Source organism: Penicillium daleae (assembly GCF_028827525.1).
Source record: "Penicillium daleae strain IBT 16125 chromosome Unknown utg000006l_segment0_segment0, whole genome shotgun sequence".
NCBI lineage: Eukaryota > Fungi > Ascomycota > Eurotiomycetes > Eurotiales > Aspergillaceae > Penicillium > Penicillium daleae.
In genome coordinates, this window is record NW_026623154.1 from 229861 (window position 1) to 256419 (window position 26559).

Here is a 26559-nt window from a genome sequence, read left to right on the forward strand (position 1 = left end):
GCGAATACAAACAATCTATCTTCTTTTACCTACTACCACTACGCCTCTGCACAGGACCGAAAAGACCGCGCCCGAACCGGTCCAAACCGTCTGGCCCGGTCTAAGACCGCAGCGAGTGACCCGTTACGGCCAAACCATACTATCCTCCTCCTACTTTGACTGCGCAGGTCACCAATAAAAGACAAAAATAGAAAACCCAAGGATATATATATTTTATACAGAATCTCACTGTATTTTTAAGTATTTCGCTTTTAGTTTAGTCTTAATTTTAGCTAGATCCTTAGAGGCTTTCACAGTAGTAAACATATAGCTATTTCTATTATACATAGATTCTAGGATTTCGACTAAAAGTGTAAGGGGGTAAGGACCAATGTCACCGAAGTCGCCGAATGGGGTAAGGACGATTCAATTACAAAGGGCCTAGGGCTAGGTTGACAAACAGCTACAATCAATGACGATGTAGGAAGGACATGAAGGAGTTGCCAGGACAACCGTAGAACGAGTCGTAGTCGAGACGATCACTTTTCATGCACGTTGATACATGAATTGAATCTTGAAGATTCTTCCAAGATCCGCAATGCAAAGGATCTTTACCCTCTGAAATACATGACGTAATTGATATGCTCCACCTGCTAAGTAAACCCCATCTCAAAAGCCCTCCGGGGGGAACGAGCTAAACAAGGAAGGAAAGAGAGTTTGTATGAAATCCTTCACAAAGACTTTAAAAACAATGCCGAATAGCCAGGGAATTGATAGGGTCTTCCTGGGCCCTAGATATGGGTAGGTTGAGGTAACAAAGCAGTTAAAATACTCCCTCACAATTTCCCTTCATATTCATTCCCCTCCATTCTTCAGTGATGCCTCTATAATCTTGCGGAAGATAGACCTCGAATAATTCCTTGAACCAACTGCTCTTCCTATTCGGCGCTAACCCGAGATCCCTAAGCAGCGTATCTACATAAGGCAGAGTGTCAAACACTAGATCCGGATACTTGCCCGCCGCGCCCCCACATTCCTTTGGACGTCTGAACCTCCCATATATGCCTTCCAGGATGCTGCTATATTGCACGGCTTTGATATCAATATGAGGAGGATTGAGATGCCTTATCTTATTATCAAAGAAAGCCGTGATCCAAAGAGCCTGGGCCTGAGCGACTAGCACAGCGTGGACAGAAGAATGCAATCCGATAAAAGCCAAGTTGTTCTTCTCTACGAAAACAGGCTGGCTTGGGATGACCATACGGTAAAGCTGATAAAAGGAGGAAGGCTGTTGCGGAATCTGACCCTCGGGAATTGCCGGGGCATTTCCAGCTCTTTTTGGGATAGATCGGAGATAGCTGATGTCACGATTGATCTGCCATTCAGCAGCAACTGAGTCACCTGTGCCCGTGCCCTTTGCTATTCTAAGACATGCTCCTTCCCTGACGCATGACGTGTCAAACTGGATAGTAGGGACCGTTTTCCAGCCCGTGCAACACACCAAGGCGTCAGCATCTAGCGTCTCTCCTGTCGACAGCTGTACCCTGCCGTTTGACAGAGAGGCGAGATCCGCTATGTGTATGCTGATCTTTCCTTCTCGAACAAGGTCAAACCAGTTCGTGTCGTAATTGTGGATACTTAGGGAGTTGCCCATCCAGAATGGGCTCGTCCAGGGCTCGAGCTTCTGCAATTCCGGATGCGAATTATACTCATTCAGTTTTTTGATATGCGCATCTAGTCGTGTCCAGAAAAACTGACAGACCTTCTGGCCCAGTAGAGTCCGGTGAAGGAAATGCCATAGGAAAGCAAGGCGCCCTCTCTTCCCGTACAGAGTTGGATCAAATGAGACGAACAGTCTCGTAGCTGACAGTTTGGCCAGAGAGAGATTGAATAGTCCCCAGGAAAATGCCCTCGGCCAGAGATAACTCGGACCTCCCCCCGTCGGGCGTATGAGCATATGTACCTGAGAGCCAGACCGGGCTGCTGTGTAGCAAACATCCCATGCCGACTTATTCCCGCCAAGGACGACGACATTTTTGCGAGACGCAAGATTGTCAGTCTGCTCCTTTAACTGTTTCGAATGCAGTATGAGCCCACAAAAATCTCCTTGTCCTGGAAACGTTGGAATGTATGGCTCGGAGGTAAGTCCCGTAGCAATGACTATCTTCGCAGCCACGAGCGTATCCGCATACTGCTGTTGCTCATTGATAGATTCGACCCTCATCAACCATCGCCCGTCTGTTCGAAGCGTTGCTGACTGCACTCTGGTCTCGAGGCGAAGACATAAGTCGATGCCGTAGTGCGCCACAACATCGCAGAAATACGCGTGTACAACTTCACCGGGAATATGCCCATGGAATTTTGCTCCATAGCGTTCTGGGACCATGGGGAAATCGCCAAATTCGTACGAGCCGATGATATTATTGGTCTTAAGTCCTGGGTATAGTCGCTCCTTAGCCCAAGAGCCACCAACTGATTTGGCTTGGTCCATGACAAGAAGTCTCCCATTCGGATGGACTTGAAGATATGTTTTAGCCATGGCGAGGCCGTGCAAGCCTAGGTTGGTAATGTCAGTTAGACTCAAGAACCCTGAATCATTATTCCTAGCAAAGGGTTCATTACCAGCGCCAACGATGAGCATGTCGATCTCTTCTGAACCTTCCATGGATGCAGAGTAATCTTGCTAGCGCTTGAGGCTTGGCAAAGGTAAAAGATTAAGAAGCGTATGCAAACAGTGAGACACAACATTGCAATGACTGAGGCTTTCTTATGAATATATATCCTCAGCTTATCTACATCCAGCACAACACCCTACCTCTTCAGAAATCCATCCTACGCTGCTGTAGCCCCATTGTCTAAAATCTCCAGTGTTGCGTTCCTTTCCGAAAGAGACAAACCTTCTGTGCATTATTGCCCCAGTCGTGGTGGAGGACTCTTCCTGCTCATCTCTGCGTTCGGATAGATACCGGATAGAAGAAGCGACGCTTGAACATAGCCGAGAACAGAGTATTCCCTGAAACATCAAGTAAGATCCGATGTATCCCAATAAACAGTCAGCGTTCAAAGTATTTGGAATACGCTACATGCCCCACTTATTTTTCTGCCGGTTAAACCACCTAATTCATTCAATATTTCAATAACTAGTACACCATCTGTTGTATCTAATGACCTTCTCTACATGATGAGGTATTGGTCTAGCTAGATTAACAAAATACCAATAATCTAAGCGAATTTACTAGATTCGACCGCTTGCGCGAGGACGCGTGTGGCTAATGTAAGTGGGCGGAATAGAAAAGCGGTATGGGCGGGAAGTACTGTGTTACCAATACTTTTGAACGGCCACTGTACACCATAGGCGGCTTGCAATATTACGCGGCTTGCAATATTACACAGATTTGCCAGTGGGTTTTAGCACGACCATTGAACTACGGGGGTTTACATTTTAGGCAGCAAATCAAGACGCGTTGGCAAGTACTCGGGCTGCAATGTCAAGATTCCGGATAGATACCGGATAGATACGGCATAGGGTTTCCCTTCGGGATGGGGTTTCAATCAGCTATAATTCTTGATAGGCCTCGTCTTATCAAGAGCATAGGAGTAGTACATCGTCGCCTGAAACACCCTCAATATCTACACGTCAAGACAACGCTCCCATGGCAACTAAGATGCAGCCTAACCACCAGAAACTATTAGATCGTGCTTTTGAATTTTTCGCGGAAATTGAAGACCTGTGAGTATACTCTTATTCCTGCATCTACACTCTGCCGCCGTCCGTCATTGACGATATCGACTACATGCAGCACCCCCGGCCGGGAGTTAGAGCAGCGCCTGAACCGTGACTATGGCCCCGGAAACCCGTACTACGAGGATTTCTGTCGTTTAATCCGCCACGGCATCGAGAACCAGGAGGGGTGGGTGGCCACAGACGAGATCGATGGCTCGAAGTATCGCCGGAGCAGGATCTGTTCCCCGACCGACGCCTCGAGGTATTTCAGCATTACCACTGTCTATATGGAGAGTCAAGATGCATACCGAGGGCAGTACCACGCCCACCCTTACGGCGAGATCAACTGCGTGGTTCAGCTGGACCCGACGGCCGAGCTGATGGGCATGAGTGGGTGGCAGGGTGCCGGGTGGACGTCACCGGGGCCGGGGACACATCACTATCCGGAAGTGCGTGGGGGCGCGATTATTGCTCTGTTTTTCCTCCCGGCAGGTCGCATCTCATATAAAGCAAAGCCAGGCGCGCCGCAACCGATCTCCATCTAGGATGCAGCCAGTGATAATGGACGCTTGATGAGGCTTTGTGTCTGTATGTATTAAATCTGAGTGAGTGGGTGATTTATCTGTATGAAAGTCGTGGTGTTGCGTGTCTACAAGTGTGAAATATACAGTGTATTCGTTTGGAATTTAATTCGTAGCCCTAACAGTCTTTTATAGATGTATCAATGCAGCAATATTCACACTCGAAGATCATGTCGGCATATGTAGGCTGTGGGCCCAGATTGCCATTTTGAATCCTGCCTGTTTAACTAAGCAATCTTTCCGGTTCTACCGCGGAGAAAAACACCATCTTGTTTACCCCTCTCTGATCTATCAGTTTGATCCTCAACGATCTCGTCAATATGGCCTATCTAGGCTAGAGAATGCTCAACACTCTAAGATGACCTCGGATGTTCTTGATTTCTCTATATGATATTTGCTATGTACCTTATATTATAAATACTGCCTTATTTACTATCTAAATTAAACAAGTTTTGACATCTCTTTTATCTTAGGAAGAATTACCGGGCATAGTAGACCATCTGAATCAACCTTCTACTGCTTGATTCTTCTGTCTGATTAGCCGATTATATTCTATCTTGATTCGTCTCTCTTCTATAATCGTGGTACTTAGATTAGTGTACACGAACGATTTCTTCTACGGTTTTATATACTAGACGCATTTCTAACAATCCCTTTTATAAGTAACTTTACCTTTTTACTCTGGAGATTTAATAATACTAAGAAATATACTAGGCGGGGATCGAGTGACGGACAAGTTTAGAATAAGAAGAACTAATCTAAATCCTTATCAAAACGGAGGAAATTCATGCATTATCTACTACGAAAGCTTAACAGGAGCTAAAAGAGACGTAGGATTAGAGTGTTTATTGAATAATAGATCTGGATTGATGGAACAACGATATATGTTTTTTGACATCCTTTTGAAGATAATCAGAGCCGATTTTGCTTGCGCTAAATTCAAAGCGCTGATGAAAGCTGTCTAAGCCGGATACAGACACAACTGACAGAGCGATCAAGGCCTGGAAAGTTGAGCAGTATTTCCACGTAGACCTGTACATAGACCAAACCACTACGCTTCATTGGATGAGAAACACCATTAGGGGCTCAACTTAATGAACCAGGAATGTGGTCTGAGGACATCACTTTATATTTCTTGAGCGAAACTACGTAGCTTTAATAGAGCCATATTTATTCTTTGTCTCCAGAACATGACTTGGTCTGCGGCGGTATCTACAGAACTTTTTATGTGCATTTGAAAAATGGAATTCACTTTGATGGCGGCCACATTGGAGGCAATGCAGCGGTTTTTCGAACCCTATGATCGAACCATGGAGGTGCTTTGGGCGGCAAGCGTCATGTAAAGACCTAAATGCACCCCGTGCGTAATCTTCCTTTTTGGATTTAGCCTGGGATTTCGCTATCAGCCGTGCTTGGGCAAGATCTGGCGAATATTTGACACTCTTAACCTCGATTGACAGCCTATAAGCAAGGACCTGGGGTAGAGGATACGTTGAAACAGCTTTCTGTTAGAAATATGACCTAGCAAACTGCCGCCGGTGATTGGAAAAACTATACAGAAAAGATATCTACCATCACTATTATTTCACGGTTATTTTATTCCCTCAGTCTCAGTTACCAATGGTAAGGATTCCAGGTCGCTCCAAAGGATGTCATACCTGTAGGCGGCGCAAGAAAGGTATAAGTTGATAGACCCTGAGCTTAATCGGAGGAATATTCGGGCGTCAAAAATACTAACCGAGGCATTAATGTGACTTCCATAGAGCAGCCCTCCTGTGGCTAATGCAGAAAGGCATGAATCCCAAGCGAAGGTTATGCCATGTCCTTGTCTAATATCGCTATTACGAAAGCAAACAAGGTCTAGAACTTTCAAATTTCAAAGGAAGCGACAGTGCCCAAAGCAGAGTGCTGAGCCCTACGACCGGACGATCTTCAACCCAGGCACAACTGCCCTCGTTCGTGACCATGATGGATCATATCACATTTTCTGCCTATATTAGAAAATATTTCTCCTAGTTGTGATGCCATCGTTACCCTTATGATCGATCTGTAGTCTCGAAGTCTGTTGAGTCCCTATCAACATCTTCGGTTCTTACGCTCTCACAAACATGTTTACTCTGATGTATTAGTCAATTTTCCCGAGTATGTTTTTTGCTATTTTATGCTATTCTCCATCTGTCTTCTAAGTTGGTGATTGCAAAATTGTAGCTCCAGCGTGTAGCATAAGCCTTGACACATGGTAACAATAAGGCAAAGTTATAAAGGACGCACAGTTAGACTAAATCTGGTTTCTAGTAAACCAGACATGCTCGCTATGCCTTATCTTCCTCACTTTCGACGTATTGCGTCTCGTGTCCATCAAAGAGGCGTCCAATCTCCTCTAGGGTCGGACCTTTGGTCTCGACGAACAGGAACCAAATGCACAAAACCTCGATAACCAGAATGACAATGTATACAAAATAGAACTTCCAAGCCAGGTGTGCCAGCCCTATGGGATTGACATACTGGTTCAGGACTCCAGAGAGGGCAGTAATCCCAAGACAAAGCGATAGACCCTTTGCACGAATGCCATACGGCAGGATCTCCGACGAATAGCCGACTGTCAGTCCAGGCCAGGCAAATCCGGCAACGCCGTAAAAGAGAAAGATCATAGCGAGCACGGCAGATCCAGCTCCTGTATTACCGGTTTGAGAGTATGCGGCGGAGCATCTAACTAGTTAGCCACATTTCAAGAAGGAAAGGGGAAAAGAAAAGGAAAGAAAGGCGGTGATACCCAGTCCAGATACTAAAAGTTACCAGCATCCCCACACCTGCAATAAGGAAAAGGGTCTTCCTTCCCAGCCGATCGACCAGACAGACGGAGAAGCAAATAGAAACCAGCCATGACCAGATTTGAAGACCACCATTGAAGAGAGACTGGTCCGTCGTGTTTGTGATGCCCACAGAACTCAGAATATCATGCAGGTAGTAAGATACGAGTCCGTTGCCTGAGCACTGGCTGAAGAACGAGGTGAGGACAATCAAAAGCAACCGCCGTCTGTTTCCTGGAGTTTTCAGGAAAATAGCCCATCCTAGTTTCGCAGATTCCCGCTCCAGTCGAAGCGTCTCCTGGATCTCAGCAAACTCGGCAAGCACAAAGTCAGAGTCAGGGTTTCCATTAGCGTGGTACTAGATACTGTATATTAACCTTGTGCTTTATGTTCGGTTGGGAGGAAGGTAGGGGTAGGGGCGCTCTCACCTTAACCAGAATTGCCATCGCTTCGGTGTAACGGCCTTTGGAGCATAGCCACCGAGGACTCTCAGGAAGAAAGAAGACGCCGATCAGTTGTATAAAGGGCATGAGGGCTTGAAGAGCTACAGGGACTCTCCATGCAACACTTCCAGAGTATTTGATAGTCCCGTAGACTGTCCACGCAGCAATAATGGAACCGACATACCACAACGTGTTGTATAAGGTCGTCAGTTTACCTCGATGCTGCGGATACGCAAGCTCCATGATCAAAAGTGGTGCTGCGCCAATCGAGATATTTGACCTGTAGCCTGTCAGCATGGACATCGAATGCGGAAATGTGGTGTTTATCTTCCTACCCAAATCCCACTAGGAACCGTCCTCCTATGAACATATTCGAGGTGACACCCGGAGCCACTACAAGGTATTAGCCCCCTCTCTACTTCAGTGATTGCCGCAATACTAGCTCACCCTGCAGAATGATGCCGAGAATCATGATCATGATTCCAAGTGCGGTTCCAATTCTCCGACCGAAGAAATCGGCAATGTAAGGGGCTACACACTGTTAGTTTGCGTTAATATCAGAGAATGATCCTGTGTACACACCAAATGGAAGGGCACTGAACCCTCCCAAATTCATGATTGCAGTGAAAAGTCCCAACCTTGACCCGCTAGGGTTGCCAAAGTCTATCCCCCAGTCAGCATACAGCCGCGTTTTCCATCCGTCAACTACGTATTTTGTGGATTAACACTTACAGTTTTGCCATGAGTCCATTGTCTGCAGTCCATTCAGCAAGCTACCATCGTAACCGTTGATTGTTGCAGCTAGCATAAGAACCGGCATCGCCAAGTAGAGATTGCGCAGGGCTGGGTCCTTCCACCAGATGACATGAGGGACCTGAAGGTCGATAGTATTCATCTTGTCGTTATATCAGATCACCTATCGTTATAAACAGACGAAGTTAGGATTGAGTGTATTCGTGAATCAAGATTTGGGGGGGGGATGAGGACTATTTGTATATAATCATATCTAGACAAGAAAAAAACGCTATAAAAAGTTGAAAATACCCAAGTGTATTTCCCACGCGAAGAATTCCAATGTGAAAGAGACCCAGGAATTGCTTTCATTGGCCCCCACTTTTAAAGACGCTGGAAGTATTGAGGATGCATCCACTCGGGCGGAGTGGAAATTGAGCTAACCAAGAATCTAGGAATCCGCAGTAGAATCCCACGGTGAGTACCAGCAGGGACGGCAAAGGACTTTTCCAACATATACGTTAAGTATGCCTCTTAACCATTATAGTATGTTTCCGGTGGGAGGCCTATCGATCGTTCATGCTTATCAAGCCCTTCCTTGTCTGTCGGTCTTTAAATTTCCTCGCACAAACTCAATTTAATCTCAGAATTATATTCCAGCCTGCACGAATTGAGCGTCCAGGCAACCTGCTAATGTGGTCATGGGATGCCTTCGGTGAGGAGCGGCATTTCAGCCAATAAGCAAAGAGGCTCCCCGCCAACGTTATAAGTTCCCCACATTATTGCTCCGCAAGCAGTTCCCAGACTAAGATTGCGGGGGGAGCTGCAAGTGAAAGCGAAAAAGTAAGACTTAGCATGCAGTCGAGATTCTCTTTCAACCTCATCTTTCCAATTAACATGAAAGCGTGTAAGCAATGCCGTGAAGCCAAGCGCAGGTGTGTCCGCAGCAGAACCAACTTGCTGGCCCCTTGCAACCGCTGTCAGTGCCGTCATCTTCCCTGCTCAAACTCCTATTCCCAACGGACTGGTAGACAGACACTTGTTGCACGTTCCACTTCTCCATTACAATTACCCACCCACCTCTCGTCTAGGGTCTCGGCGCCCCCGGACCCTGTGAGTGAGTTCCTCGCCGATGAGAAGGCCGTGGCGGAGCTTGTCCATCTGTATTTGACAAAAATCCACGACCGTCCGCATAGTATCTTCCATGCGCAGACCCTGTGGAGTGACATTAACCAGCGGCGGGCTCCGAAGGCCTTACTGCTAGCTATCTGTGCCATGGGAGCTCACTTATCCACCCGGGAGAGAGCACGATCGTTGGAACCGCTGCTCACTACTGAGGCAAAACAACTGCTCCAGGCTGATTCAGAGAATGTTTGCATAGAGAATATCCAGACATGCATCCTAGTTGGGAACCTATGTGCAGCGCATGCAAATCCATCATCGGAGTTGCTTTTCTTTCGTAAGCCTTCGCCAGTTACTTAACAGGTGTTAAATGACGAAATGGATACTCATGAAACCTTAATTTGTATTGGCAGGCATAGCAATCACCATGCTGCAGTTAATGGAGCCTCCCACCGGAAACTCCAGCGATAATGCAATCACCGGAGAAATCAGAATCCGCGTTTGGTGGGCGCTGTTCATGGCAGACAATTGGTGCTCCTCGAGCCTGGGCCTACCCCGCCAGATGAGAGACTTCCCTCGACCAGCTCACTTGCCAATGGATGAGCAATTGTTTTCTACTCTTACCCCCGACCAACCGTTATCTGTGTGGCAATCATGCGAGATACCGGGCTTATGGGCGCACATGGTTACCCTTGTAGAACTGTTCGCACCCATCCAAGAACTCAATTGGCGGGTTGCCCATGGCGAGAGCCTACAGCAAGGCCAAATCGACCACAACACCGAGCAGCTCGCTCAGCAGCTGGATACATGGCTGGAAAAGCTTCCCCGCGGCGCTCAACCGACAGAATTTAACCTTGCTGAGCACACCAAACGTGGTACTGGTGGCCCTTTTCTCGCCCTGCATCTGGGCTTCCATCACTACTGCACTCTACTGTACTATCAATACTTGGACACACAGTTAACTCCGACAATACAGACACAGCGTTTCGCTGCTCGCTGCAAACTTCATGCTTTCAACTACAGCACACTGCTCGCTCACGGTCGACAGCAGGCTGGTTGTGAGGCCGTTTATCCTACAGTGGGCCACATGACGGTTGTATCGTCGTCGGTTCTTCTACATACGATTTTGTTTGGGACAGAGGACGAACTGCCCCAGTCACACCACTGGCTAAGGACCAATTTCGAAGCTCTTCTCGAGCTAGAACAATACTGGCCTACCGTAAAATCAATGGTAGTTTTATCACGAGTCTGACTGATGCCGTGGCTGACATGATTCTCAGATTAACCGACTTACGAACTTTCAAAAGAATTGCCTCCTTTTCTCTCAACAGCCTACCCATCGCATTGATCATTGGATGGTGCGATTTCTTTTTGAGTATGCGCTGCCGCTTAACGACAAAGTCATGGACCGCCGTTCGGTCGCTGAGCTCGAAATCATTTCCACCCAGGCGCAAATGTTTTCTCAACAGGGACGCCTAACTACATTTGATGATTTTCCGGAATCCTCCTTTTACTTGTCTTAGCTTTCTTGACCCTGGGCTTTCTCTTCTGTCCTTTTGTGGGGTATACATTACAGCCTAGGCCAGTCAAATATTATTAGTCCTTCGCATGTACCGCTAAAATTGATTCCACATTATCCTCGGTTGAGATGGTGTTTCTTACATGCTCTCTGTATAAGCTGGCGGAATCCTAGGCCAACCATTGGTCCATTTTCCACCTGCATCAACAAACTCCACATTCCCCATCTTCACTCCATGATCCATCGTACTGAAAAAAAAATAGTTTGCGGAGAACTCTTTCTGGCCCCAATACGCCAGAATAACTCCGTGGGGTATTGGAACTCCCCATCTATAAATTCTGCTTTCTGCTGCTGTTAATCCCAAAACCGAGAAATAATAAAAAGACAAACTCTGACTATATTCAATCATTCTTCTTCCATGATGCTGCTGTTGCTTGCTTTAGCAGCATTGTCCTTCCTCGCTCAGGCATGCGTCACCCCCCTCCTACCCCAGGCGCCTTTACTACATTCAATAACAATGCCGTCTTCTTCCCACCCGCCAACTATACCAGCTGGCGCACTATCTATGGGCGAACCCTGCAATTGCCGGATGAGTCGCTCCTCATGACATGGGAGGATTATCCTCCTGAGCCTCCAACCGTTTACTTCCCCATTTACCGATCGATTGACGGAGGTGCTACCTGGTCCGAGTACTCACGCGTCCATGACACCATGAACGGATGGGGATTACGCTATCAACCATTCCTCTACCAACTTGATCAAGCCTGGGGCAAATATGCTGTCGGCACCATTCTTATGGCTGGCGCCTCAGTCCCGTCTGATCTAAGCCAAGCCTACATAGACCTCTACGCGAGCACAGACAATGCTAAGACCTGGCAATTTGTCAGTCACATCGCATATGGGAAGGGACCTGAGACTGTGACCAACGGCAACGCTGCTATTTGGGAGCCCTATTTGATGTCGTACAATGGCAAAATGATCTGCTTCTTTTCGGACCAACGCGACCCAGCACACGCTCAAAAATTAGTCGCAGTCACTACAAGCGACCTTGTGACCTGGTCAGCGGACTTTGATGTTGTCGTGTACCCAACTTACGCCGATCGTCCCGGCATGGCGACTGTCGCGCATATTGAGTCCACGAACCAGTATGTTATGACTTATGAGTACTGTGGCTCGCAACAGTGTCGCGCCTACTACAGGGTATCTTCATCACCTTTGACCTTTGCTTCAGTGCAGGGATTACCTATCGTGTCGAATGACACTGCGATCGCCCCAGTGGGTTCACCCTATGTGATCTGGACCCTGCACCCAAACCGCACCGATGGATCGGGTCTTATCATTATGAACGGCGCATCAAGAGAGGAGGTGTTTGTGAATGAGGACACAGCTCACACAAACGGATGGAAGAGGGTTAATGTCGGCCAGTGGTCTTCTTATTCTCGGTCCTTACGGATCATCCAAGTTGCTGGTCAGAAGCGGTTGTTATTGGGGAATGGAGGCAATATGGTATCCGATTCTTCGTGTAACTGGGTGGTTTGTGGTGTGGTTCCAATTCCGACTTGATAGAGGTGTATCGAGAAACATGCTACAGTGGCTCCGCAGTCGTGCCAATGCCCTAGTTTCGAATCGCCCTCTCGAATCGCCTTCTAGATAGGCTATACGTGTTATTTAGCTCTGAATATTGATGTTAAGGATTATCTGTAACCAGAAGTGCGTCAGTGAATAGGCCATGCCGTCAAGGCAGGGTGAAATGTCCCTCACCAAGAAATAATATTTAAACTATACCACCAAACCAGTCAATACCCTGAGGGTGTGGATAACTACCTTCTGTACCCACGGCACTGTACTCGCGGTGGATCCACGACTCAGTCGCCACCAGCCACATTTGCTGGAATGGGAGCTGCTTTAGCAGTCCGCGACGCCACCTCGAGATGCTGGACACGGCGGGCGGTTTCGTGGAAGCTGAGGGGATTGGCGCTGTGAAGCTAAGAGGCTTTGGTTTGTATCGGCTACGAAATACAGCAATTGAACTGGCCAATCACAGCAACGGAATAAAAATGGAGAAAGATGCATTGAAACTAATATTGATGATGACTCTCCAGAGGAAACGAAGGATAAGGTCTCGGGATTGTTGAAGTATCCCTGAGACTGCTTAAATTGAACAAAAATCCATGCAAGTCCTATCCCAAACTCTGCATGAGCTAACGCAATTGTAGATCTCCATTTGAGCTGTCAGAAGCTCATGCTCAGGGAAGTTGAGCCCCCTCCCCCTTTTTTTTGGCCCCCTACCTCTGCTTTATTTGTCACTCCCTTTTTAGTTGACGGTACTTGCTTCATTTGGATCAATATACAGTGTCATAATCATTGAGTCACTCTATCAGCTGCGTTGATCCCTCTATGAGAAGGCCCATCATTGACACCGAAGTCCCTTTCTCTGCTGCCCAATTCAACAACGACGGGCTTGGATAGACGCAAGCCTCCAGCAGAACCCGGACAACATCTTCCTCTTCATAAGCAACACCTCAATGCAAAGCTGTCCATCCATCAGAGTCTGGTGTATCGGCCGAGGCACCAGCGTCCAGAAGGAGTCTAACGATGGTTTGTTCACCTTCACGAGCGGCAAGATGTAGTGCTGTCTTGCCCGAGTGGTTCCGGTAAGAAAAATCAATTCCAGCATTGATTAGGAATTCAACCACATCCCTCTGACTACCCACCACTGCCCGATGCAGCGCAGTATTTCCCGATTTATCTGTCGCGGATATATCGACGCCGTGCTTGATGAGAACTTCTACTATGGACTTGTAGCCAGCTTCCGCCGCGTCTAGAAAAGCTTCCTTGCTGGTTTCGTCGAGTCTTGCGCCATTGTCGAGAAGCATCTCCACTATCTCTGAGTTTCCTTCATTTGCAGCATAAAAGAACGGAGTATAGCCCTCCTTGTCTTTGATGTATGAATCTGCTTTGGCAGCCCAAAGCATCCGCGCTATTGTCTTGTTACCTTTCAAGGCCGCAATGTGCAGTGCGGTTCGTCCCTTTGCGTCGGCAAGATCCACCTCACTCCCTGAGTAGATCAGTAATTGAACCACATCGTCATTGCCGTTTTGAGTGGCGACATGCAGTGATGACTCTTCGGAACGATTTTGGACTTTTACGGAAGCCCCCGATTCCAGAAGACGTTGAGTGATACCCAGATGGCCTACAGAGGCAGCCCAGTGCAGTGGTGTCCATCCGCTATGGGTGATGGCGTCGAAATCAGCCCCGCGATCAAGCAAAGCTCGCACTGCCTCTTCGTGTCCTTTGGCAGCCCAATGCAGTGGCGTCTGTTCCTTGTTGTTTCGGACATCCACATGGACTCCTGCATCTAAAAGAAGAGTTGCAATCGTGGGTTTCTCTAAAATGACAGCAAGATGCAATGGCGAGTTCCCTTGATCGTCAGGGGTTGATGGGGCACATCCCGCACTCAAAAGCAGTCGTACCACATCTTCGTGTCCAGCACTACTAGCCTGGTAGAGAGGGGTCTTTTCATCGCTAGTTTGAACTGAGACATCCGCCCCAGATAGAAGGAGAAGCCGGACGACCTCAGCTCGGCCCAAGAGCGATGCCCAGTGCAGCGGTGTAGATTGGTCTTGGCCCCGGAGTGAAGGATTCGTTTCGGCGTTGAGCAATTCTTGTACGACGTCGGCGGCTCCTTTCCCAGCTGCGATATGCAAAGGACTGTCGCCTTCTTTGTCCAGGGCTGAGCCATCTGCCCCAGTACCAAGGAGCGTCTTCACTATTTCCACTTCCCCTTCAGACGCTGCTAAATGCAGAGGTGTATGCCGGCATGGGTCGACTACATGAACAGGCGCACCATGATCAACAAGCAACTTCACGATGCGGGGATAGCCCTTAATGGCAGCCACATGGAGAGTTGTCCGTTGCAGGTCACCAATTCTGCAGTCAGAAATGACCGCCCCTTTCGCAAGGAGCGCCTCAACAACGCGGTCATGGCCAGTCACGATTGCAAAATCCAAGGGCGTCATCCCTTTCTTGTGCCGAGCATTCATGTCCGCTCCAGCGTCGACCAGTAAAGCAGCAACCGCCTCGTGCCCATAACAGCAGGCCCCATGCAACGGGGTAATCCCTTCTACGTCTGTGGCGCGCGGGTCCGCTCCTGCGTCTAAATATTCCCGGAGAATGCTAACGTGTCCACATGAAACCACTCTGAAGAGGATGCTCCGCCCGCTCTCGCTGAGAGCGGGTGATTTGGACTCAAAAGCGAGCCGCGCGAAGGCTTCCGTCGCCTGAGCGAGGGACACGAGGTCCGGTGGTTCCAGATACTCGGCCAACCGCAGGAGAAGTTCTGGAGGTAGGGGGAGACCTTTCTGGGATTTCATTTTGGGCGGCTGAGTTGTGTCATCGACTTTCTTTCAGGGGATGGGGCTGATCTTATGTTAGAATACGAGATTCACGCTGGTCACGTGTTAGGCAGATAACAGGTTCTACAAAATAGAAAATGGAGCAAAAGTGAAGGGTATAAAGTACACCTCCATTTAGGATTCTTCCAATCCATCGTGTGGAATTTGCACTTATTTTGGGCTTGCCTTGATAACAGCTCCCCACACTATAGACCCCCGTCTCAATAATATATTACTCCGCGGGGTTCGGTAAGGTACTCATATCTCAGGTGAAAATAGTCAAATACTCAATGAGTCTCAGCTATCAAATCAAAGCATTTTATGTGGTCAATAGTGGTAAAAAGATACTATTTCCAAGAAACCGACAGTTGGCGAGATGCTTTCGTTTATGCTTGGCTGCTAGCCCCATTTTTAAAGGCTATTTGAAGCAAGCTCATTGGCAGGCATCGTCTGTCGTGAAATAAGAGTACCCTTTGGTTGTAGATTTAACCAGACAAAGACAGGGCGTAATACTTTATGGATATGGATGATGCGAGTGCTGTAATATACAATATTAAAGCCATTACCCCTGGGGAGATATTCCTAAGTTGTCACAGGAACGGCACCATCCATCCTTACTCCCATCGGAAGAGCCACCCGGACGTGACAATTTTGCGAAAGCGCCGTTGATTGCGATTGTTTTCCTTAATTGTGCGCCGCGTGCTACTGCTATTATTTATAGGGGATCGATATTCTCGGGAAATGGCCAGCCAAATCGATTCTCGAATGCCCTAGAGACAAAAGATGGTTCCCCATAGTTCGAGGGATTATATTCCTATCTTCAGTGTACTCGAGATGGCTGACGTTAATGTTTCACTGAGGATAGGTAACCTGAGGATTCGCCACATTTTATGTATGGCTATGCCTCCAGGGATTGTATCCACTCAGCCTCTTTCCCACCCGAATCTCGCTCCTGCGCTGTGAAGAAGCAATCATAAATCTTTATATGGCCATCATTTGAAACCCCTTTTCCGAATCCTAGGGGTATTTTCCCCTCTGGATGCATCATACCAAACATGAAATACTTCAAATCGGGCTGGATTCTAGAATCCTCATCAATAAATATCTCAATGTTGAATGCCGTTAGGAACATTGCCATTGCTCATCTTTGGTCCCCTGAGCGAATAGAGAGGCCGTCGACCAGTCCTCATTGCCGCCTAACTTGACTACATAACCTTTACGCTAGGCTGTGCTCTGTCGCCTAATTACGCTGCACTATTTGTGTTTCGATTTCTCTGTGGTCTAAATGCTGGTACGCCGAATGTTGCTCTTGATGGGCTGTATTCAGATATCTATGGTGACCCACAACACCGAGGCCTGGCGACGGGATTCTTTATGCTCTTAGCTGCGTTGGGTCCGGAAGTTGGGCCCATTATCTCAGGTTTTGTGTCATCAGTATCATGGAGATAGACGTTTTGGACACCACTGACAATAGCTGGGGTAGGACTATTCGTAACTGGGCGTAACAGTATGCATTTAACTTGATAATAGAAATCGAACAGAATAAAAAGGACTGTCTCACCTATTTCAAACCATAAATGCATCTTCAAGACCCTACAGTCTAGTTGAAGAAGTGCCCCATCATCCAATAATCAAAGCAACGCTCTCCTTCTTGTCCCTCTCTAACATTATTGTACGCGCAGTGAACACAATCTTTACATATAACACCTTTGCGGGACTGCAAGATCCCCACAACAAAGATCCGTTTCACCTCATCACCCTCGATGTCCACAATGATCTTGTCCTCGTCCCTGATGTACGCAGACAACTTCGGCCCTCCAGGGTAACTCGGTCGGAGAATCTGGCACACTGTGACGGCCTGCCACCGTTCGGACGATGGAACTGCCACTGCGGTCTGTGGTTCTCCACAAGTACACGGGGCCAATTGATTTTGTAGTCGCTCCAAGACCTGGGAATTTTTCAAGGTGGATGACCTTGAGGAGGCAATTCAAGTATCTACCGAGGCTACTAAGGCGGAACCAGCGACTCCTTTGGTCCGAATCAGGGCGTCTACTGTGGCCGTTGGCTTGTTAATCAAGCGAGGAGACTTTCAAGCCGGCTATGCTTTAGCTATTGAAGCTATTGGTCTCCTGCAGGTCATCCATAACCAATCTTTAACCCTACAGGATCAACAATTTGTCGTCTCGCACATATCCGGCTTAGCAACACAAGCCTGCTCTCTTAGTCTTGAAGCTGGCCAGTCTACCTTCAAAGCCGTGGCTTCATTGGAGAGTGGACGTGGTGTTATCCTCAGCATCCTTATAGACGATCGGAGTGACACATCCAAGCTAAAAGAGGCCCATCCCGCCTGATTTGCACGGTATGAGACCCTTCGACTCGAGGTGAATACGCCTGTCAGCAGACTCAGCGCCGAAAGCACGGATAGGCGTGAACCTATTTCCGTAAGGCGGCCAAAGGCTCTCGAGGAGCTCAATAAATGCATACAGGAAATAAGTTGTCTTCCAGGATTTGCCTCCTTCCAACAGCCTCTCACAGAGCAACAAATGAAAGATGCTTCCAAGGAAGGTAACAATATCATCGTGAATATCACCGACATAAGAAGTGATGCTATCGTTGTCACGCCAAGTGGAATTCGCCTAATCCCTCTTTATCGATGTGTTGCCTTGCTGGCGCAGGACTAGATCAATAAGGATTTGACTTCGCCTGGCCCACCTGGCGTGAAGACCCCAGCATACCGTGGATTTCTAGCCTGGCTCTGGCGCGATGTCGTAAAACCTATCCTCACTGAGCTTGATTATCATGTTCGATCCCTGGAAGACCTCCCCAGAGTCTGGTGGATTGGAACTGGACTGTGTAGCTCTTTTCCGTTCCATGCTGCATGCGATACGTCTACAAGGGAAAACACATTCAATCGCATTTTATCTTCCAACACACCTTCGATTAAGGCACTGCTACATACTCGAGAGCGGGTTTCTGTTCCTTCTTCTTCGAGCCCTCGAAGGCTACTTCTGGTTACCATGTCCAGTACACCTGGCGCCTGTGACTTGCCCGGGGTAGATACCGAGAAGTCTACAATCATGAAAGCAGTTGGAACATCCGCCCAAATCGAGTTTCTGCATAGGCCAGACTCTACAAGCGCTATGAGCCAGATCAGAGAATGCCATATCGCCCATTTTGCCTGCCATGGAATTTCACATGAGCCGGATCCCTCTCAAAGTGGCCTTTTACTACAAAGTGCCACTAAAGATTCGGAACAGGACAATCTCAGCGTTCTCAGGCTATACGGGAGCTCTCTTTTGCATGGGAACATTGCATATCTCTCTGCTTGCTCGACCGCGGAGAACCGAGCGAATCATTTAATGGACGAGTTGCTCCACGTTGTGAGTGGGTTCCAGGTCGCGGGCTTCAGACATGTTATTGGGACATTGTGCCCGTCTAATGATAGTGTTTGTGTGGAAGGTCATTCTATTCTGAGCTTTGCCGGACGGGTACGCTGGAATATACTGATAGAGATGTCGCAATGGCATTTCACAAGGCAGTTTCAGCGGTTGCAACGAGTAGTGAATATCGAAGGTTGCCGTTACGATGGGCGCAGTATGTCCATTATGGCGCATGATTATTATTCTGTGACAGAACACAAGTGCTATAGAATTCAATTCAATGAGTTATCGAGCACATACGACCATAGGGTGTGGAGAACAGGGCTTCCCGTCCGCTCAGCCGTACTTAAGCCTATTATAGTACGCAGTCAATTCTTAATGTGCCCTGCGCTCTAAAATGGCGCCGGATTTGATCTTAGGGTGAGTGTGGGTGATATGGGTGAGAAGTTTGGAGACTAGGGTGATAGAGATGAGAACGGGGTGAGAAATAGATGTAGCTACTAAGCGTCGAGAATATGGCGCCAAATCCCGCAACGAAGCTGATCCACTTCTATTCCGATTTCGTATATATTGAAAAGGGCGGTTCGGCCTCTATGTCGTGTTTCTCGTTAGTAGCGGGTTCGTTTGCTTCCTGCACTGGCTGAGTGGGTGGACCAACCTCCACAACGCCCACATTGCTGGATGCATCTGGTACAGTAGTACCCGCGGGAGCCATTGTACTGGGTTATTTAAGAGTCGATCAATCAAATTATATAAGCTTGCTTCCAGACTGTCAGTGCGAATATGCAAATGGCAATCGTCATATTGGCTATCGGCTAGGCCTGGGGTTAGGTTAAGAAACGAAGCCCCACGAGGGGGGACAAGCAACTACTTCTGAAAGAAACCACTCCCAGGTCAGGTGATGTACAAAGCCCGACTAACGAGTACAAAATTAGTAGTTTATAAGATGGATACTATTGGCTACATTGTATACTAGATGGCAGCATTGCGGAATTAGTAGGGAAGATGGCAGTCCAGGCGTCCATAGTTGACTGATAACTGCAGCTCGGCGAATACTGTACTCCGACTATGATGGCTACTCCGATGATACACACTCTGTGATCAATTAATACAAAGACTTCTCTGCATAAAGACCAATCCAGCACCCCTCCGTAATGTTTTTCCGAGATTTCCATTCGAATGAAACTAAAGCGTTACCTGCTCGTCTAATTCTAGGAACCCTTGGAAGATAATTAGCCACTCCCCTCGCCTAATTAACACTGCCGCTTTAGAGATGATCTTGATCACATCAGCTCTAGTGGGCCAGTCATGCGGGATGAAGAAGTGGCGCGTGTACTAAGTGACCTTGCTCCGGTTTTTCAGCGTAATCGAGCAGACCCACCCACTCGTGTCGAGCAAGTACAGGCTGGACCTCAAGCAGCCCAGCAGACAATGTATATTTAACGAGTCGTATACGAGCACCTGGAGTGGCTCTCGTGTGGTTTCGGCGGTGATATTCGACGTTTCTAACGCGACAAGGTGGCCTATTCGGGGCTTCGAACCGAGGACTCCCTGAACTAGAGAGCTTAAACTGGAACCGCCCACCCACAGGCGGCTTGCTTTCTGCATGCCGGGCTCCGGTGGGATAAGACTGACTCCATCCGTCTACAAGACGCTCTTTAGAGAACACCATTCGAAGAGATAGAGTCTACTCACACAAATAGTGATGAGATGATGGTTGTTGGACGGGTGTCTCGCCCACCAGCTCCCTAGGATGCAAGATTTTAACGCCCGACTCGGTGCAAAAAAGTATTATTTCGGCACTTGGGTCGATCAATGCCTGTCGTACAGATGCCCTTTCGCGGCGATCCAGTAAACAATTGCTTCGCACCCTAGTGCCTTTTCGGGTAGACGACAATCCCGTAACAACACAGCGGCTAGTGATATCTAAACTAAGCATACAGCTGTTTATCCCGTTCCAGCCTATGAACTCGATTTCAGTGAATGCGTCATGCAGCATAAGTTATCAATGAAGTCGCCCGAGCTTAACTCGCATATATCGATACTGCCATCCTGCCGTCCCACGGGTAAGAAATTGCTTCTCCCGACTGGAAAACATGTGGATAAGAGGCTGGTTCCTCTAGAGCTATAAGGCTCAGATAAACTATCATCCAACCTATTCCTCGGCACAAAGAAGAAGGGCTGCCATATATTACAGCACTGTCCCCGAATATCAGACAGTCTAAGATTGTCAGCCAAAAATGAAATGCTATAAGCATGAAGCTGGTTGTCTTCTATCTAGCCCATAATCTTCAGTCGACAGGTTGGCTTAGCAAAAAGCCGCCGAATAGTTAACTTTGATAGGCAAAAATGAGGGATAAGAAATTATGTAGAGAACAGCGACCTAAGTAAGCTAGAATAAAAGCCGCAGATATCCGGTACATATCGGCAGCACATACAGCGAAAGTCTGTATTTTCATGCTGACTAGTGGCTCAAATTTTGCTCGTCGACCTAGGTATGCCTTCAACCATTGTGCCGTGAGCTAAAGGTTCTCCAGACTGCCAGTACTAGCATCGGGCGGAGCAAAGTCAGGGGAGCACAGAACATTAAGACAGACTTCCGCAATTTCAGAAACCGCTTTTGTGCGATCAATCCAGAAGACAGCCCTCCGCTAGATCAGAAATGCTAATGCCGTCTGGTGCGCAATGTAGATCCGGGTGCCGTTATCTACAAACAGGGGATGCCCAGTCAATGTCTCAAGCTGTTTTGCCGACGCCGTTAATGTGCAACCAATGTCTAGCCTGACGGCCTCTGCGAGCTCTTCGACGTGGAGTGGGTTGGGTGAGCAGATTGTTCATTTGAGGATACATTTTGCAAGTTCAGAGCTCGGCGACTTGGCAATCTGGGGGATGATGCGGGAGTAAAACATGCACATCTCGAGGGGCATATGACATCTCGAGGGGCATATGATGGAGAACATATTGCTTATGCTCAACGCTATATGCATCTTCCAGCTTAGCCGCCGTCAGGGAAGGCCAGAGAAATATGCCGTTAGACTTGGCAATGACATAGCTAACCAAATCCTGAGAGGGTCCGACATCGCTGCCCCAGGGACATCTGGCTTTAGCTAAAAGTTCGATATTTCTCAAAGATCCCCAGGTAATGAATGCAGAATAATGATCATCAACATGACCCATGAACACTGAAACAACCTTCATCGTTTAGCCAACCCTCAATTAAAATTGCTCTTCGCTCTTCCAAGATTCATTCACAGATTGTTATATTTTATATAAAATAAAGTCAATAGAAATAAATGGCTACAGTCCCTGCTGCTGAAACAAAATCCAAATCCCATCCATCACCTATTACCTTAAGCACTAAGCTCCAACCCATTCGTAAAATGGAACTAGTTTCTACGTTACTTAGCATAGTCTCAGGCAAAAAAGAAAGTAGAATTGCAAGAAAAAAAAAGTAGAAAAAGAACGACAAGAAAAGGCAGGGAGACATGGGTGAACACCGCACAAAAAGAGAGACACCTCCAAGCCGAAGCAAAAACAGAGAAGAATCCCACCAAAGAAAGGGATTCTCCAGCGAATGAAGAAACACAAACTTCATCCCAGCCAGAAAAAGAGGGACATCTATCTATAAACAAAAGAATGACATAAGGCTCTGCTGTGCTACATGGCCAGAGCACCGATACCAATTGCCCTTAGGATGGGTCCAAGCACCCTCTTCCATCCTCCTTGCCCAACTTGCTGCCTCTCATCCCCATTGTCTGTGGACGCCCCAATGGCGTGTTCCACATCGGTCGGCTTGCCTTCGAGCGCAGTGCGCATCTCGATAAGGCGAATTGGGAACGAGCCCGAATTGCCAGAGGCGGGGATCAGAGTCACGCGGACTCTGTCCTGCAAGCTTTTCGGAGAAACCGGTCTCTCCTCTACCGCAGAGTGCGGAGTCAGTTCATCCGGAGGATTCGTCGATGCTGTGCTTGATTCGGCCACGGTTGCTTCAGCGGTTGCTTCAGCTGGAGTGCTCGAGATTGAAAATGACCGGATTTTCTGCCAGAAACCAGCCTCACCAATCCACCCTCCTCTCTTCGCTTTCTCGGCTGACTTCGCAGGCGTCACAGAGGCGGCCTGCTGGTCGGCGGGGGCCAACGAAGGGGCGACGACGGGACCCATCTCTAGGTCGCTGGCGTAGTGGAATACCGTCAGCTCCGGTATCTGAGTACCGCGCGAGGGACAGCAGCAGCGGCTCAACACTCGAAGATCAAAGAGTCTCAGCTGATTTGAAATATATTCTTGTAGGAAAAGATATCTTACTTTCGCCAAGGGTAGCGAGTACCCAAAAAGAACGTAGATCTTCATTAACTGAAGAATTGCGCAAACGACTGTAAACGCCAGCAACCGCAGAGCTACAAAGAGTCATGTAAGCAAAAGTCTTCATTGTACGGCTTCCCATTCGCCCCAGGATCGGGAGAGGAGTAGACGAATGGGGGCTACAAACCGACAAAACCACAAGAAAACGCCAGAAAACGCCAAAATGGGCAAAAGGATCGAGATGACGACTCTATGGTCCATACTGATGGCACCAATCGGCCGAGGAGGCAAGGATTGAAGAGATGAAAGTTGAAAAATGAGTGTATGGCGGGGGTTGAAGATGGTTGTTGATGTAAAAATGGGACTACAGCACAAGGAGTGGGCATGAGAGCCATTTGTTGACAGTCAATTGTTTACTATACGGGCAGGAAGGAGCTATTCCGCTTGAATTATCACTCTGTGGGACCGAGTGCCATTATAGATGCAGGAACCATCGACCCGGAAGGTGGAAGGTTCATACTAGAAAGTACCGAGTGCGGCATGCTTCCAGCGCGAAAAGAGATCATTAGAAGATGTGATAATCGAGATCTTGCATGTGGTCTACAGGGATGAATCAAGACTTAAACTCTCTCAATCTGCGAAACCTTGATCAGGGTCAACCCAATTATAAGTCCCCATCGTTGTGGCATGAAGCATTGCCATGGTATACTCTTCTTGTATAGCTCCAGCGGAAATTGTGACGGTAGAGCGAGAAAATTGACTACAAATGGACCGTCAGACCAAGACGCTTAACTTTTTCATCAAACTCTCTCTAGAAGTTGATCTTCCCCCATGACCGCAACATCCTTCCTTAAATACAAGCAAGGCGGACGACACGAGCCAAACAAACAATTTAACGGTAGCCAGGCGGCCGGCAGCGGCCAACTTTTGAAATTGGCAGGTATGGTTTCGGGGAGAATTATTATTACGGCAGAATGTTCCCCGAGGCCGGGGAGCGGCCTGTATCTGTATGTACGGAGTAAGGGTTCCTCAGTGGCCTAAACACTCAGGCCTTCTATTAGTGGGAAGCGTCAACTCCACAGTTTAACAGGTGTTGACTAATTGGAGAGCGATCAAATATGAAGAAATCCCCTTCTAGCCCCGGCCGGGGAATCTAAGCCTACTTCAAAGAAAGAAGTTTCAGAAAGAATTAACGAAGGAGGAGAGAAGAAGGCTAGGAGGCCCATACAGTACTGTATTCGAGACGAGCCTGATTAGGAAGAAATGAAGCCTCAGAACGCCTGGGTATCTTCAAAGCGAGGAGCGCTAAACTCAAAAGTTACCCAGGATATGCGAAAATCGGACCAAATCAAAAGTATTGGCTAAATGATTCAATACCCCTGGTACTTTTCCCGATCGGTCACGACTGTGATGGAACCAAGCCGTCATGGACCTGAGTCAGGGCCAATCTTACTTTACTTTAACAGGAAGCATCCTGCCATGTAAAGAAATCCCGAACTCTTTTTAGAGGCGGCCCAACCTCTGTATATCCCTCTCAAGAGTATTTGCTATCTGTGACAACTTCCCGATATCTTCTGTGTCCCAATTCCTCCACATCCGTCCATCGCACCACACGTATCCGTCAAAACGCGCTTGAGTGCTACTTTGCCTCCAAGTCTCCTCGCCCAGTTGCGCAGAATGCGAGGCTCACTTCTGATTCCATTATGTGACTGGGTGGATACCCTGCTAACACGGCATGGAAGTTTTCGTTCAATACAACATTTCCGCTTGTATACTTCCAGTCTTTACATCACGAAGGAGCGTCTCAAAACTGATGAGCTGGAGGAACTTTTCATGGAGATCATGCGCCTAGAACACCTTCTTCGACAGTGGGTACAGTTAAAGGAAAAGTATCAGCTTCTTCGGGAGGATGCACGGCTGAAGGAACACATGACGGATCAAAATCAATCGTTGGCAGTGAGAGCAAGTATTCAGCAAGCGGAGGGGTATATTCCTGACCGGCTTGAAGTACTGGAAGTCCCGCCTAGGGCATATTGGTATATTGAACGGGAGTTATACAAGAACGAAGCTTTGCTTCCAAAGGGTGCTTTCCTCAGAGCATACAATTTGTGGCGATCTAATCCAAAATGGTATCTCCATCCCGAACTCGTCAACGACTGCGCTGGGAACGGAGGGTGTTGTGGCAGTGACTGTGGGTGCTGCGAAAAACGTGTGCAGGCTACAGAAAGACGGCGAGCAGCAGGCCACTGTACTATGGAGTGCGACTGTTGCGCGAGGCGTCGGGGTTTTCATTGTCTTACATTTGAGGAAAAAGAAAAGGCTATCGCATTGTACACAACGACCCTGGAAGATAAAACTCACCGTCGTCGAATGCAACGTGCATACTTCTTTGGTATCGACTCCGGCACCGCCGACCCCGCACCTCGGTGGATATAAGAATGTGAAGTCCTAGGACGCTGTGTAATCGCTAGAAATCGTCTTTGCTAATCAGTACTTTGTTTTAATTTTGACGAATCATGCTATATCGGTTACGATTCAACATGTTTGCTATGTGTTTGGTGCCTGATGTTGATGCCTGGTACCTAAGGCATCAATTTACTATTTAGATAGCTCTCTCGCCATCTCTCCTTCTTCCTTCTTCCTCTCTCTCTCATGCTTAGTTACTTCGTGAATGCTGCCACTTGATGATTGATATCTACCTCGTGCCTGAGCGTAACAATATCATCTACTTCGACTTATGCAAGCAGAATGACCTAGAAAAGCTACGGTCGTTCCTATAATTCTGTCCAGTCCACTTGAGGCCGAATATCTACCTTGTTCTTGACGTGAGGAGGTGCTTCGTAGAGTCGATGCAGCTGAAGCCCTTAGGAAAACCTGGATGCGTTTCTAATCAATTACTGTACGTCGGGCAAGAATCATACTGATTATGGAGATTAACAAATCTCGCCCATAGAACCATCACCTTGTTATCCAAGTCCTTTCCTTAGACACGCTCCCAATATTACTAGAAAACCGATTAAGATTTATAGTTTATAGTCCGTCCTGGAAATTCTTGCGGATGAGTTAAAGGCATCGACATGGTTCTTACCGTCTTCTAACGACTGCGGGACGAATAATCTTGGTTATGGGCCGGTCACCATGACGAATCGCCAATCGGTGCGTGACAAAATATTAAGGAGAGCATCAAGATTTTGCCTCCCATAAACTTGGGGAGAGCCGAGTGGCTCGTGCTTTTGGAGAAGTGCCACGTTGACCGAATGATCCAAGAAGTCGCACAGTCTCTCCAGTCTTTGAGTGTAGTCGGTTGTAAAGAAGTCCGGACTTTCGTTCAGTAACGCATCTACCTCTTGTCTTTGCATGATTACTCGCAGGCTGTTCTCCAGGAACATGAGATGGTCGTGATCGATCCCGGACTTTGTACATTGCACTTCGGTTTCGTCCAACCCGACATATCCCACATTCTTCTGAAGTCGGTTGGCATGCGAACGAAGCAATTTGAGTCGTTCCCAATCTACATTCATGTTTGGCACCTTTCTCCTTGACAAAGTTGTTCGGTCACTCTGTAGTGTCCGAGTA

The 26559-nt window shown here is 47.8% G+C and overlaps 10 protein-coding genes across 10 annotated transcripts; 6 read left to right on the top strand and 4 right to left on the bottom strand.

The window, feature by feature from the left end:
- Positions 1 to 802: 802 nt before the first annotated feature.
- On the bottom strand, positions 803 to 2620 carry N7458_005913 (uncharacterized protein; the record flags this gene model as incomplete). The annotated part of the gene is made up of 1 exon (XM_056909295.1): positions 803 to 2620. One exon carries the CDS (start codon positions 2618 to 2620, stop codon positions 803 to 805), a length of 1818 nt encoding a protein of 605 aa, XP_056764999.1.
- A 1024-nt stretch (positions 2621 to 3644) lies between these two features.
- Positions 3645 to 4248, top strand: N7458_005914 (DUF4863 family protein; the record flags this gene model as incomplete). The annotated part of the gene is made up of 2 exons (XM_056909296.1): positions 3645 to 3709; positions 3780 to 4248. 2 exons carry the CDS (start codon positions 3645 to 3647, stop codon positions 4246 to 4248), a joined length of 534 nt encoding a protein of 177 aa, XP_056765000.1.
- A 2348-nt stretch (positions 4249 to 6596) lies between these two features.
- On the bottom strand, positions 6597 to 8432 carry N7458_005915 (uncharacterized protein; the record flags this gene model as incomplete). Its single annotated transcript, XM_056909297.1, has 7 exons — positions 6597 to 6993; positions 7058 to 7452; positions 7523 to 7817; positions 7873 to 7930; positions 7985 to 8068; positions 8120 to 8200; positions 8270 to 8432. The coding sequence occupies 7 exons, from the start codon at positions 8430 to 8432 to the stop codon at positions 6597 to 6599; spliced, it is 1473 nt and encodes a 490-aa protein (XP_056765001.1).
- Positions 8433 to 9818: 1386 nt separating this feature from the next.
- N7458_005916 (fungal specific transcription factor domain-containing protein) lies at positions 9819 to 10643 on the top strand (the record flags this gene model as incomplete). Its single annotated transcript, XM_056909298.1, has 1 exon — positions 9819 to 10643. The coding sequence occupies one exon, from the start codon at positions 9819 to 9821 to the stop codon at positions 10641 to 10643; it is 825 nt and encodes a 274-aa protein (XP_056765002.1).
- Positions 10644 to 11378: 735 nt separating this feature from the next.
- Positions 11379 to 12473, top strand: N7458_005917 (uncharacterized protein; the record flags this gene model as incomplete). Its single annotated transcript, XM_056909299.1, has 1 exon — positions 11379 to 12473. The coding sequence occupies one exon, from the start codon at positions 11379 to 11381 to the stop codon at positions 12471 to 12473; it is 1095 nt and encodes a 364-aa protein (XP_056765003.1).
- Positions 12474 to 12639: 166 nt separating this feature from the next.
- On the top strand, positions 12640 to 12893 carry N7458_005918 (uncharacterized protein; the record flags this gene model as incomplete). Its single annotated transcript, XM_056909300.1, has 2 exons — positions 12640 to 12662; positions 12707 to 12893. The coding sequence occupies 2 exons, from the start codon at positions 12640 to 12642 to the stop codon at positions 12891 to 12893; spliced, it is 210 nt and encodes a 69-aa protein (XP_056765004.1).
- Positions 12894 to 13432: 539 nt separating this feature from the next.
- On the bottom strand, positions 13433 to 15283 carry ftmI (the record flags this gene model as incomplete). Its single annotated transcript, XM_056909301.1, has 1 exon — positions 13433 to 15283. The coding sequence occupies one exon, from the start codon at positions 15281 to 15283 to the stop codon at positions 13433 to 13435; it is 1851 nt and encodes a 616-aa protein (XP_056765005.1).
- Positions 15284 to 17076: 1793 nt separating this feature from the next.
- N7458_005920 (uncharacterized protein) lies at positions 17077 to 17655 on the top strand (the record flags this gene model as incomplete). The annotated part of the gene is made up of 2 exons (XM_056909302.1): positions 17077 to 17126; positions 17241 to 17655. 2 exons carry the CDS (start codon positions 17077 to 17079, stop codon positions 17653 to 17655), a joined length of 465 nt encoding a protein of 154 aa, XP_056765006.1.
- A 4798-nt stretch (positions 17656 to 22453) lies between these two features.
- N7458_005921 (uncharacterized protein) lies at positions 22454 to 22864 on the top strand (the record flags this gene model as incomplete). Its single annotated transcript, XM_056909303.1, has 1 exon — positions 22454 to 22864. One exon carries the CDS (start codon positions 22454 to 22456, stop codon positions 22862 to 22864), a length of 411 nt encoding a protein of 136 aa, XP_056765007.1.
- Positions 22865 to 26105: 3241 nt separating this feature from the next.
- On the bottom strand, positions 26106 to 26504 carry N7458_005922 (uncharacterized protein; the record flags this gene model as incomplete). The annotated part of the gene is made up of 1 exon (XM_056909304.1): positions 26106 to 26504. One exon carries the CDS (start codon positions 26502 to 26504, stop codon positions 26106 to 26108), a length of 399 nt encoding a protein of 132 aa, XP_056765008.1.
- Positions 26505 to 26559: the final 55 nt, after the last annotated feature.